This window comes from Colossoma macropomum, unplaced genomic scaffold (genome assembly GCF_904425465.1).
Source record: "Colossoma macropomum unplaced genomic scaffold, Colossoma_macropomum, whole genome shotgun sequence".
NCBI lineage: Eukaryota > Metazoa > Chordata > Actinopteri > Characiformes > Serrasalmidae > Colossoma > Colossoma macropomum.
In genome coordinates, this window is record NW_023494806.1 from 3,556,961 (window position 1) to 3,569,688 (window position 12,728).

Below are 12,728 nucleotides of genomic sequence, written 5' to 3' on the forward strand. Positions count from 1 at the left end.
AATGAGTTTGCTGCAGTAACAGCCTCTACTCTTCTGGGAAGGCTTTACATTAGATGTTGGAACATTGCTGTGAGGATTTGATTGAGCATTAGTGAGGTCAGGTACTGATGTTGGATGATCACTGGATCTCCAACTCATCCCAAAGGTATTGGATGGAGCTCCATCACTCCAGAGAACTCAGTTCTACTGCTCCACAGCCCAATCCTGGGGGGCTTTATACCCCTCTAGTCCCCAATTGGCATTGGACAGGGTGACCTTAAGCGTCCCAAAGTATTGCCAAACAGCTTTCAGTGTTTTGCAGCATTGTTTGACTTTCCTTAAGAATCCTCATCAGGTTGCATCCATGGCAACAGGCCTGGTCACAACAAACATGATGTCACAAAGCTGTTATCACTCTATTTTGACTGCATGTAACCTTGCGTAACGTTCTAACACCAAACAGCTTCTTTGCTGGAACTCTGAACCAACACGTGATGGTGTGGTTTAACTTTCTTCCACGCTTATATAAAGTAAACAAACCGTGAAAGCAAAGCTATTTGCCATATAAACCGGGGCACTCGGAGCTGCGAAGGCACCGCCATGTTGGCATTCATACCAGCCAGCAGTGTCCACCCCCACCTGTATGAGGAGTACTGCACATACCGAGGCCATCGCCTGTGGGGGGCGTATTTCTGCTCCTCTCTCTCAGTCTTCGTAGGAGGACTCGTTATCTTGCTCATCTGGAAGTTCGGGAGCCGAGCCCTCCGGGGATTACGTGTCATGCCCAAACACAACCGCACGCACCCACAGGTGAGTCAAGGCACGTTTAGGCCACAAACACCTCAGAATAAACTTGCTTCAGGCCTTTCTTTTCCTCTCTCCAGTGTTTTTATTTATTTTTGCACAATAGCCAAACATTTCACAACAGACGTACACGTGGTTAACACAGGTCCACAGGTGTGTGAATGCACAGTAGGCTAATTTTATATCCTCCCACTTTTTTCTTTCTCTAGAATTCATAAACATAATAATCCATTAGTAACAGTATTTTTTTTTAATACCCAAACATTCAACAGACAGAAATAGAAAAGTTAACACAGGTGGTTCCAGGTGAGTTAGAGCTATTTTACAATTAACACAGGTGTGGCTACAGGTGAGTTAGGAAGCTAATTTACAATTAACACAGATGTAGCTACAGGTGAGTTAGAGCTAATTTACAATTAACACAGGTGTGGCTACAGGTGAGTTAGAGCTAATTTACAATTAACACAGGTGTGGCTACAGGTGAGTTAGAGCTAATTTACAGTTAATACAGGTGTGGCTACAGGTGAGTTAGAGCTATTTTACAATTAACACAGGTGTGGCTACAGGTGAGTTAGGAAGCTAATTTACAATTAACACAGATGTAGCTACAGGTGAGTTAGAGCTAATTTACAATTAACACAGGTGTGGCTACAGGTGAGTTAGAGCTAATTTACAATTAATACAGGTGTGGCTACAGGTGAGTTAGAGCTATTTTACAATTAACACAGGTGTGGCTACAGGTGAGTTAGGAAGCTAATTTACAATTAACACAGATGTAGCTACAGGTGAGTTAGAGCTAATTTACAATTAACACAGGTGTGGCTACAGGTGAGTTAGAGCTAATTTACAATTAACACAGGTGTGGCTACAGGTGAGTTAGAGCTAATTTACAGTTAACACAGGTGTGGCTACAGGTGAGTTATAGCTAATTTATAATTAACACAGGTGTGGCTACAGGTGAGTTAGAGCTAATTTACAATTAACACAGGTGTAGCTACAGGTGAGTTAGAGCTAATTTATAATTAACACAGGTGTGGCTACAGGTGAGTTAGAGCTAATTTATAATTAACGCAGGTGTGGCTACAGGTAAGTTAGGAAGCTAATTTACAATTAACACAGGTGTAGCTACAGGTGAGTTAGAGCTAATTTATAATTAACACAGGTGTGGCTACAGGTGAGTTAGAGCTAATTTATAATTAACACAGGTGTGGCTACAGGTGAGTTAGAGCTAATTTATAATTAACACAGGTGTGGCTCCAGGTAAGTTAGGAAGCTAATTTATAATTAACACAGGTGTAGCTACAGGTGAGTTAGAGCTAATGTATAATTAACACAGGTGTAGCTACAGGTGAGTTAGAGCTAATGTATAATTAACACAGGTGTAGCTACAGGTGAGTTAGAGCTAATTTATAATTAACACAGGTGTGGCTACAGGTGAGTTAGAGCTATTTTACAATTAACACAGGTGTGGCTCCAGGTAAGTTAGGAAGCTATTTTACAATTAATGCAGGTGTGGCTACAGGTGAGTTAGAGCTAATTTACAGTTAAGGCAGATGTGGCTACAGGTGAGTTAGAGCTAATTTACAATTAATGCAGGTGTGGCTACAGGTGAGTTAGAGCTAATTTACAGTTAAGGCAGATGTGGCTACAGGTGAGTTATAGCTAATTTACAATTAATGCAGGTGTGGCTACAGGTGGGTTAGAGCTAATTTACAGTTAAGGCAGATGTGGCTACAGGTGAGTTAGAGCTAATTTACAATTAATGCAGGTGTGTCTACAGGTGAGTTAGAGCTAATTTACAGTTAAGGCAGATGTGGCTACAGGTGAGTTAGAGCTAATCTACATTTTTTGCAGGTGTGGCTACAGGTGAGTTAGAGCTAATTTACAATTAATGCAGGTGTGGCTACAGGTGAGTTAGACAGCTAATTTAGAATTAATGCAGATGTGTCCGCAGGTGTCTGAAGGGACATTTAGGCCACACCCACTTCTGATTAAACCTGCTTTAGTCCTTTTTTTTGTCTCTTCAATATTGTTGTTCATTTTTGCACAATAGCCAAACATATATTTGACAACAGACATACAAGTGGTTAAGCCAGGTGAGTCAAGGCACATCTAGGCCACACAGTGTCTGTACTTACTTTAGGCTGTGCTGTTTTTTCTGTTCTTCTTACTGTTTTTTCTTTCCAATATTTGATTGTTCGGTTTTGCACTATATCCAAACATTTAGCAACAGACAGACAAGCAATTACAGATCAAATAAATGAAATAACACCTCTCTGTGCTTTACATGAATACTTAAAATAATAATAATAATCATTTAGGCACTTCTTACGGGTTAGTACAGGCAAAAAACAGTTAAAGATTATAATGAACTGGATGATTTTAACTTTATGCTGGTAACATCTTATTTACGCCATAAGGAGTCTTAGGAAACTCAGTACACTCCTTGGGCGATGCAATTCCCTAAAGGGCCTCTTTAAGGGGCCATTTCATGGAAAACCGACTTTTCCTCACTTTTTTGGGACAGAAGAGTTTGATGTAGTATGTAAACGTTGTTAAAGCTTCAAAGTGTGCCATTCACTCCTCAGTCCATACGGTCCATACATGGAAACTAAACTGCAGGAGCCCATTTTGATTTCACTGTTTTCTGTGATGTCACAAAAAACCAAATCACTTACATATTTCCACATACTCAGCCTGTTTAGCCCCGCCCACTCACGCTGAAGTTATAAGGAGTGTTTCAGCTCTTCTTTTTGAGTGAGGCGAAATGCAGGACAGATGAGAATCCAGTTTTCCATGAAATGGGCCCTTTAAATCAGCCGCAGTGGTGGATTTGTTGTTGTGTAACTCTGGAAATCTGTGTGTTCTTAGGGTGTTAATCCAGATGCTGTTCTCAGTCTGAGGAACTCATTGAGAACGTGGGCGTTCTCCATCATCTCTGCTCAGCGCCGACCTGGAAAGATTCTGGTGCGTGTACTTAACCAAACGCACTTTACATACAAACCGAACGACCCTCTCTTAAAAAAGATGGTTCCTCAAGGGTTCTGTAGTAAAGGCTATGGTTCTAGATGGAACCGTGAACACTCAAAGAACCATTTGCACGTTTAAAAGGTTCTTTGCATGGTGAAATGGCTCTTCAGATTGATGGAGAATATGTTTTATGTGGTTCTATATAGACCCTTTTTTTGAAAATGGTTCTATGTAGCACCAAAAAAGGGTTCTTCTATTGTTACAAGCCTGACATTATAATTAAAGCAGAATCCTTTTTAGTGCTATACTGGTACTTCAAGTGTTCTTTAATAAAAAATGGTTCTATATAGCACAAAAAGGATTTGTCTGTTCTTACCATGTCAGGCTTGTAATAATAGAAGAACCCTTTTCAAAGAGGTTTTGTACAGAACCATGCATAGCACATTCTCCATCAGTCTGAGGAACCCCTTCACGATGCAAAGAACCCTTTAACCATGCAAAGGATTCTTTGAATGTTCATGGATCTATATAGAAGCATTCCTTTTTAAGTGTGTAGAACCATTTTCAAACAGGTTCTATCTAGAACCATATACAACACATTCTCCATCAATCTTAAGAACGATTTCACCATGCAAAGAGCAGGAGCATGAAATGGGTCTATACAATACTCATGGTTGTAAATGGAACCATCCCCTTAACTAAGGAACCCTCGAAGAACCGTCTTTTTAAGAGTGTCGAGCTCTTTTAAGGTTCCCCATTAATGTTTAAGGGAAATTCCACCAATTTTTTACATTTTCGGCATAATTGAGTGTGTGAGATATAAACAGAGTGATTCAGAGTGGTTTGGTGTGAAATGGTTCAGATGTCTTTACAGTGGTGGTGATAGGAACCAGGGGTCGCCATGACTACAACACAATTATAGACATTTTATTTACTATCCAGAACCACCAGTGAACCAACACGAGTTTATATGGAATGTTGATGATGGAAAAATAGGAAAAAATCCGAAATAATAATTTTTTTTTTTTGGGACTATTTTGCCTCACAACACCCTGCATGTATCCCTCCACCATGAATGGAGTTCATGTTCTCAAAATCTATCGTTAAACAGCGTCTCAGACATCAGGCGGTGAATTCATAACCATTTAATGTAGTAACTTTCTGTGAGGGAGCTTTTAGAGGTGGACGTCTGGTTCTTATCACCACCACTGTAAACAATTCTGACTCTGTAAGAACAGCGTTTTACATCGAACCACTCTGAGTGGCTTTGTTTACATCTTAACCATTTAATTATGCAGAAAAGCTCTTATCTAGAGTGACTTGGAGAATTCAGTGTTTGTCTTCAGCTGGTTCCCAGTTTGACGTGTAAATTATAGCGTGTAAAAACACTTGGCTTGTGCGCCGTGTGGTGCGTTTTCAGGTTAAGTAGGGAGCTCATGTTGTCTCATGTTGCCTGTTCATCTCTGTGTTTGTCTTATTTTCTCCTCTCTGCCAGACGCTGTTCACGTTTTGTGTGCATCTTTGCTCGGTTGTGACGTACATGATCATGACAGCATAGTGAGTATCTCTGTTTCTCCTCAACATCCTCTGGGCTAGCCTGTTGTACACTGTGACAGTGTGAGGATTTGATTGCATTCAGCCATGAGAGCATTAGTGAGGTCAGGTACTGATGTTGGATGGTTAGTTCTGGATCTCCTACTCATCCCAAAGGTACTGGATGGAGCTCCATCATCCGTCATCAGGGGGCTTTTCTAGACTTTAAACCGGAAGATCTCGCTTTAGAAACTGCACTCTTGAAAAAGATGCTTTTTCAAGGGTTCTTTGGTAACAGGAATGGTTCTGTTTAGAACCTTGAATATTTAAAGAACCATTTGCATGCTTAAATGGTTCTTTTCATGGTGAAATCGTTCTTCAGATTGGTGGAGAAGGTGTTGTATATGGTTCTGTAGAAAACCTTTTTAAAATTGGTTCTGTATAGCACCAAAAAGGGTTCTTCTGTTGTTACAAGCTTGATGTCACTCTTAGTAAAAAGGTTTTATTTTAGTACCAAGAAAGGATTTTTTGGCTTGTAACAATAGTGGAACCCTATTTGGTGCTACGTAGAACCATCGACAGCACATTCTCCATCCATCTGAAGAACACTTTCATATGCAAAGAACCCTTCTTTGCATTCTTCAAGGGTTCTTTAGTACAGAAAATGGTTCTATACAGAACAATGAACATTCAAGGACCCCTTTGCATGAGTAAAGGGTTCTTTGCATCGTGAAAGCGTTCTTCAGACTGATGGAGAATGTGTTGTAGATGGTTCTATATAAAACCTTTTTGAAATGGTTCTATATAGCACCAAAAAAGGTTCTTCTATTGTTACAAGCTTGATGTCACTCTTAGCGAAAAGGATTTTATTTTAGTACCAAAAAAGGATTTTTTTGGCTTGTAACAATAGTGGTACGTAGAACTATCTACAGCACATTCTCCATCCGTCTGAAGAACCTTTTCATGATGCAAAGAACCCTTAAATCACACTCTTAAAAAACATGATTCTTCAAGGGTTCTTTAGTAAAGAAAATGATTCTATATAGAACAATGAACATTCAAGGAACCCTTTGCATGAGTAAAGGGTTCTTTGCATCGTGAAAGGGTTCTTCAGACTGACGGAGAATGTGCTGTGGATGGTTCTATATAGCACCAAAAGAGTTCTTCTATTTTTACAAGCTTGACATCGTAACAATAGAAGAACTCCTATTATTTTACTAAAGAACCCTTGAAGAACCATCTTTTTTAAGAGTGTATGTAGCACCAACAATGGTTCTGCTACTGTTACATTGTCAAGTTTGTAACAGTAGATGGGTTCTTTGCATGGTGAAATGGTTCGTTAGATTCGTTCTATATAGAACCTTTTTGAAAAGGGTTCTAAATAGTGCCATAAAGGTTCTCCTATTGTTACGATGTCAAGGTTGTAACAATAGAAAAACCCTTTTTGTTGCTATATAGAACCATTTTCAAAAATGTTCTATATACAGCCGTACGCAACACATTCTCCATCATTTCACCATGCAAATCGTTCTGTATAGAACCATTCCCTTTACTAAAGAACCTTTGAAGAACCATATATGTTAAGATTGTACTGAAACACCACTCTAGGAGGTGTCTAGGCATGTTTACATCAGGTGTAGTGATGGTTATAGTTTTATTTTGGTCCTCAGTGTAGTTTCAGTACTTTAACAGTGTTCCTGTTTCATCTCTTGTCTGTAACAGTCCAGTGGAGTACTGCATGCAGGACTACAGCACTGTATTTATGGTGGACGTGGTCTTCAATCTCTTTTACGTTGTAAACTTTGGCCTCAGGGTAAGTACACAAGGTAGTTCTGGAAATAATGATAGTAATAATGCATTTTGTTCATGTAGTGCTTATCCTTAAAGACTCTAACAGAACAGAAGTTCCTCCAGAATCAACACTATTGTGACTCCGTTCTGTGCAATTGCTCCAGCAAATCTTGAAGGATCCATAAGTGACCCTTATTAGTCCCACAATGGGGAAATTTCACCTCCGCATTTTAACCCATCCATGCAGTGAAACACCACATCAAGTCAAGTCAAGTCAGCTTTTATTGTCAACACTACAATATGTACAAGACATAGAGTATTGAACTTGCGTTACGCTCAGACCCCATGGTGTAAACACTAATCGTAAGCAAAATAAACACTAATTGTAGAAAAATAGAATAATAAAAAGAAAAAAAGAATAATATAAATGTAAGAAGGTCCTGAAATTAACACTAAAGTGACATAAGGCACAAACAGATTAAGGTCTGTGGGTATAAATAGTGCAAATATAAACAGTAGTACAATTAAACAGTAGTACAATCAGAGTTCAGTATTGGGGAGTCGGGGTCAGGAACCTGTGTTTGGGTCCCAACTTTGTGTGTGGGGGGGGCAAAGTAGGGAGAGAGTTGAGCATCCTGACAGCCTGGTGGATGAAGCTGTCCCCCAGTCTGCTGGTCCTGGCCCGGAGACTCCGCAGTCTCCTCCCTGATGGCAGCAGGCTGAAGAAGCTAGTACACGCACATGCACGCTAGTGAGCGCACACACACTAGGGGGCACTGAGCACACTTGCCCAGAGCGGTGGGCCAGCCCTATCCACAGCGCCCAGGGAGCAGTTGGGGGTTAGGTGCTTTGCTTAAGGGCACTTCAGTCACGTACTGTCTGCTCAGGCTGGTTCCCTGACCTCCAGCCCACGACTGCTTTAAATAAAGGAGTTAAATGTGGAATGTAAACACTGTTATGTAAACACAGTTTCAAAAAGTACCCAGTCCATACAGTCCATATACTACGCTGCAGTGCCGCCCATTTTCAGCTGTTTCTGTGATGTACATCTTTTCGTTCTTTATTTAATTAATTATATTTTTCATTTGTCCTTGTTGTATCTTATTTACTAAGTGTAACGCCACACAACTGACCAGATGTTTGCGGATAAAATTAGGAAAGGAGGCTTTACTGGCACAGGTCAAATCCAAGATAAGCCAAAAATACAAATGGACAAACATAACAAAGGCAGGGGAACACAATCAAAAAGGCGAAGGCAAAAGGCGTAGTCAGAAACACAAAAAACACAGTTTGATACACAAAAAGGCAATACAAGAGAGAACCCTCATGAGAGAGAACCCAACCGCTCAAGTGAAAGAAGCAACACCTCACAAAGATCTAACCTGAAGGCTGGGCTCTATATACTAACTATCACCAGACATATGACAAACAAAACAGATTTGTGTTCACAGAGCCTGTTTATGAGGAGCCTGGCCACTTCTTATTTCCCCCGTTACATCAAAAAACAGGACAGCTGAACAGCAGAGGGCGTCCGCGAGCCAGTCCTCAACGAATGGGAGTAAATGGAGCTTAACAGCTAAAAACAAAAAGTTAAAATAGTTTCTAAACACTCGTCCAGAACTTTCCTTTAAGTTTAGAAAGTAGAAGGATGTATAACACTAACAAAGCAAAGGTAACTGATGTGAGGATTTGGGGCTGATAATCAATATTTTTGTACTATATAGAACCCTTACAGAACCATCTTTATAATGTCGTCGTATTAGTTTTTTGGAACGGTGGTTCCAAACTTTTGAGTGTATCTAACTGAACATTTGTATCGAGGTGTTTGTCTACTTTGCCTCATGTAAAGGTGGAAAGCTCTCCCAAACGAGGGTCATCTGGTCAATCTGGAACTTCTGAGCTGACTTTGAGCAGCGCATTCACCCTTAGGACGGGCACTGAGGAACACTCGAGTAATGCGTTATGCTTTTGTGTCTTTGCTGGTTAGTTCATAGCAGCCCAGGATGAGCTGCTGGTGTGGGTGGAGCTGAAATCACTCATAGACTTCTTCACCATCACTCCGTCCATCATCAGCCTGTTCACAAGGCGAGCATGGCTCGGTAAGTGTGTCGTGCATACTGGAATTACAGATGTGTTAATAGGTGAATATGTGCATTTCTGCGATTGTATGGTGCTTTTTTACATGCTTATATGGATCATTCTACTGTCAGAGTTGAAAACACTTAACTGACTTTAAAATCCTTTAGCATTGACTCTATACCTTAATTATGTTTATATAATTAAACAAATGACTCAATGTTCCATTTTGTCACTACCAAAATAATCATAGCACTATCAAAACTTTACCAAATGTTCTAGTAGTGACTGTTTTGGTAGTGACCGTTTTAGTGTGTGAGTTCGGACCATGCCTTCAACATGGCGATGGTAGTATGGGGGAAGACTGAGAGGGAGGGGGGAGAACTCTGAGAACTTCTAAACAGCTTCTCCCTGTAGCTAGAAGGCTGGGTCCCCTCATAGCTGTAGTAGGACTGATTTAGGACTGAGGAATAGGGAGGAGTTGGGGTGGTGGTTGAACGGAAGTGTTGTCATGGGAACGGAAGGTGGGGATGTGAATTCATAGGGTGTTAGATTGGAAGAAGGAGGGGTTTCAGGCATGTTCCCATATTTCAGCAGTGGTGGACGGTAATGAAGTAAATGTAATTCGTTGCTGTACTTAAGTAGTTTTTTGTGTATCTGTACTTTACTGAAGTTTTTCCATTTTGGGTGACTTTTTTCTTTCACTCCACTACATTTCAAAGTCAAATATCTCACTTTTTACTCCGCTACATTATGAGAAATCTGTTGTTCCTTTTGGTTTATGTGTGTATAAAAACGTAACATGTCAAAATGAAAGAAGAGTGAAGCAAGAACACCAATCAGGGCACAGCGGTCACTTTGTTTTGAGCTTGTTTTGACCTGTTGGTCATACCGACCCAGTGCAGCACACAGTTCAACATCAGTGCAGCAGCGTAAAAGTTTGGGAGAGTCTATTCAACATAAATGATGAACTAACCTAACTTTGTGTAAACAGACCACAATATAGAAATATGTACTCATATGCAGTTGTGACTGACGTGTCTTTATTCTGAATTTATACAAACACATTTCATTTTATAGTAAATTAGTTTTGTCTAGTTTATGTTTATGAACAGAGACCTACAGATGCAGTTTAGTAAAGGAAAACTCATTTGTGAATCTGAGTTTAAAGTTTTTATTAATCTTGTAACTAAGTTGAAAATAAATCTTAAACTGAAACTTTGTTTGTTTGTAAAAAGTGATTTCAGAGCCACTCAGTTCTACCTGATGGAAACTGTTTGCCTTCAGTGTTTTGTGCTTATGATAATTTTAATAGACATCAGCGTCACTAATTAATGACCTTCTATTAAAAGACTGGTTTACCAAGAGAGACACTGGAGTATTTTCACCTAGAATGAGTTACAAAAATGATAATAGGACATCAGAGCCGTAATTAATCTTTTAGTACTTTTACTTTCGATACTTAAGTACATTTGAAGGCAAATACTTTTGTACTTTTACTCAAGTGGAGGTCTAAAGGGAGGAACTTCTACTTTTACTGGAGTAATATTTTACCTTGGGTATCTCTACTTTAACTCAAGTACATGGTTTGTGTACTTCGTCCACCACTGAACTTCAGCTATAACATAACTACATCTCAGCAGGTCAGCAGAACTCAGAAACACTAGCCAGTACATGACACAGCTTTACAAGAAACTGTTCTACCTTTGAGAAAAAGTTTCCTGCCGGAGATGCAAGAAAAGCGGCTATAGCTGAGATGAGGAGTGGTGAACCCCTCCCCATCTTTACTTCTGAAAGACTCCGCCTCTCTGAGATGCTCATTTTATACCCAATCATGTTACTGACCAGTTGCCAATTAACCACCGGGTGTTTTTTTAGCTTTACACAACTTTATCAGCCTTTTGTTTCCCCTGTCGTCCCAACTTTTTAGGAAAGTGTTGCTGGCATTAAATTTAAAATGGGCAAATATTTTTCAAAAAGCAAATAATATTCCTCAGTTTCAACATTTGATATGTTGTCTTTGAAGCATTTTCAATGAAATATAGGATTTAAATGATTTGCCTGTCATTGCATTTAGTTTACATTCTGCAGAGCGGCCCAGTTTTTTTGGAAATTGGGTTATAATAAAGTAAAACAGTTTTCCTGTAACAGTTTTATCAGATTAACTAACTGACAGACACTGTTCTCGTTTACTCTGTGTGTGAAGTGTTGTGACTCCGTGTTGAGCTGCTAGTGAGCAATGATGGGTGAAAGAGGAGGGATGAGAACCCCCTCCTGTGAAAAACTATTCACCCCTCTCCACAAAGACAGCCTTGTAGAGTTAAAACAGACAACTTTCAAACAGCAAAGAGCATTTCAGCTTTCATTAAAACACATTTATGAATGTTGACCTTCCTGCTTCCATGTATAGATGACAGTCCAGTTTGCTGCTGGTTTTGTAAATCATTGACATTTTCAGTTTTTACTAAAGATAAAAGAAACGGCATAGTTGAGGGTCCTCCTCCAAAACAGGTGGAAATCTTATGGCTTCTGTGAAAAAGCATTAGGGCTTGTGTAGATCAGACTGGTGCTCTCTGTGTGTGCTGTGCAGGTTTGAAGTTCCTCAGAGCTTTACACCTTCTGGAGCTGCCCAGAGTCCTTCAGCTCCTCAACATCCTCCACAGCAAGTGAGACACACAGCACTACACACTGCATCTACGTTTCTTTCTCATGTACACTGTTAGAGGAAAGGGTACATTACAGGTCTGTTTAGTTCCCCAAGGTACAAAGAACATTAATGTATCCTCTGAGGTCACGTGAGGTACGGATATGTACCTTAACCCCTTAAATTCCCAGCATTCAGGCAGCACGGCTGAGCTATTCCTGTGGTATAGAAGTGAGGGATGGATGAATGGACCTGCCTGTGACTCCTTAACATTTAAGGCATTTACAGAAGAGATACACCGATCAGGCATAACATTATGACCACCTCCTTGTTTCTACACTCATTGTCCATTTTATCAGCTCCACTTACTATATAGGTGCACTTTGTAGTTCTACAGTTACAGACTGTAGTCCATCTGTTTCTCTGCATACTGTGTTAGCCCCCTTTTACCCTGTTCTTCAGTGGTCAGGACCCCCATGGACCCTCACAGAGCAGGTACTATTTGGTTGGTGGATCATTCTCAGCACTGCAGTAACACTGATGTGGTGGTGGTGTGTTAGTGTGTGTTGTGCTGGTCTGAGTGGATCAGACACAGCAGTGCTGCTGGAGTTTTTAAACACCTCAGTGTCACTGCTGGACTGAGAATAGTCCACCAACCAAAAATGTCCAGCCAACAGCGTCCTGTGGGCAGCGTCCTGTGACCACTGATGAAGGACTAGAGGATGACCAACACAAACTGTGCAGCAGCAGATGAGCTATCGTCTCTGACTTTACATCTACAAGGTGGACCGACAAGGTTGGAGTGTCTAATAGAGTGGACAGTGAGTGGACACAGTGTTTAAAAACTCCAGCAGCACTGCTGTGTCTGTTCCACTCGTACCAGCACAACACACACTAACACACCACCACCACGTCAGTGTTACTGCAGTGC

General features: G+C 40.4%; 1 protein-coding gene across 1 annotated transcript in view; it reads left to right on the plus strand.

Annotated features, from left to right (window-relative positions):
- The first annotated feature begins 579 nt into the window (after positions 1 to 579).
- The window catches only part of LOC118827632 (calcium-activated potassium channel subunit alpha-1-like), a 34,621-nt gene continuing 22,472 nt past the window's right edge, over positions 580 to 12,728 (plus strand). Inside the window, exons 1-6 of the mRNA XM_036599065.1 lie at positions 580 to 789; positions 3,655 to 3,750; positions 5,249 to 5,310; positions 7,009 to 7,099; positions 9,065 to 9,176; positions 11,744 to 11,819. Of these exons, the coding sequence (XP_036454958.1) occupies positions 580 to 789; positions 3,655 to 3,750; positions 5,249 to 5,310; positions 7,009 to 7,099; positions 9,065 to 9,176; positions 11,744 to 11,819 (647 nt within the window). The remainder of the gene's footprint in view (positions 790 to 3,654; positions 3,751 to 5,248; positions 5,311 to 7,008; positions 7,100 to 9,064; positions 9,177 to 11,743; positions 11,820 to 12,728) is intronic.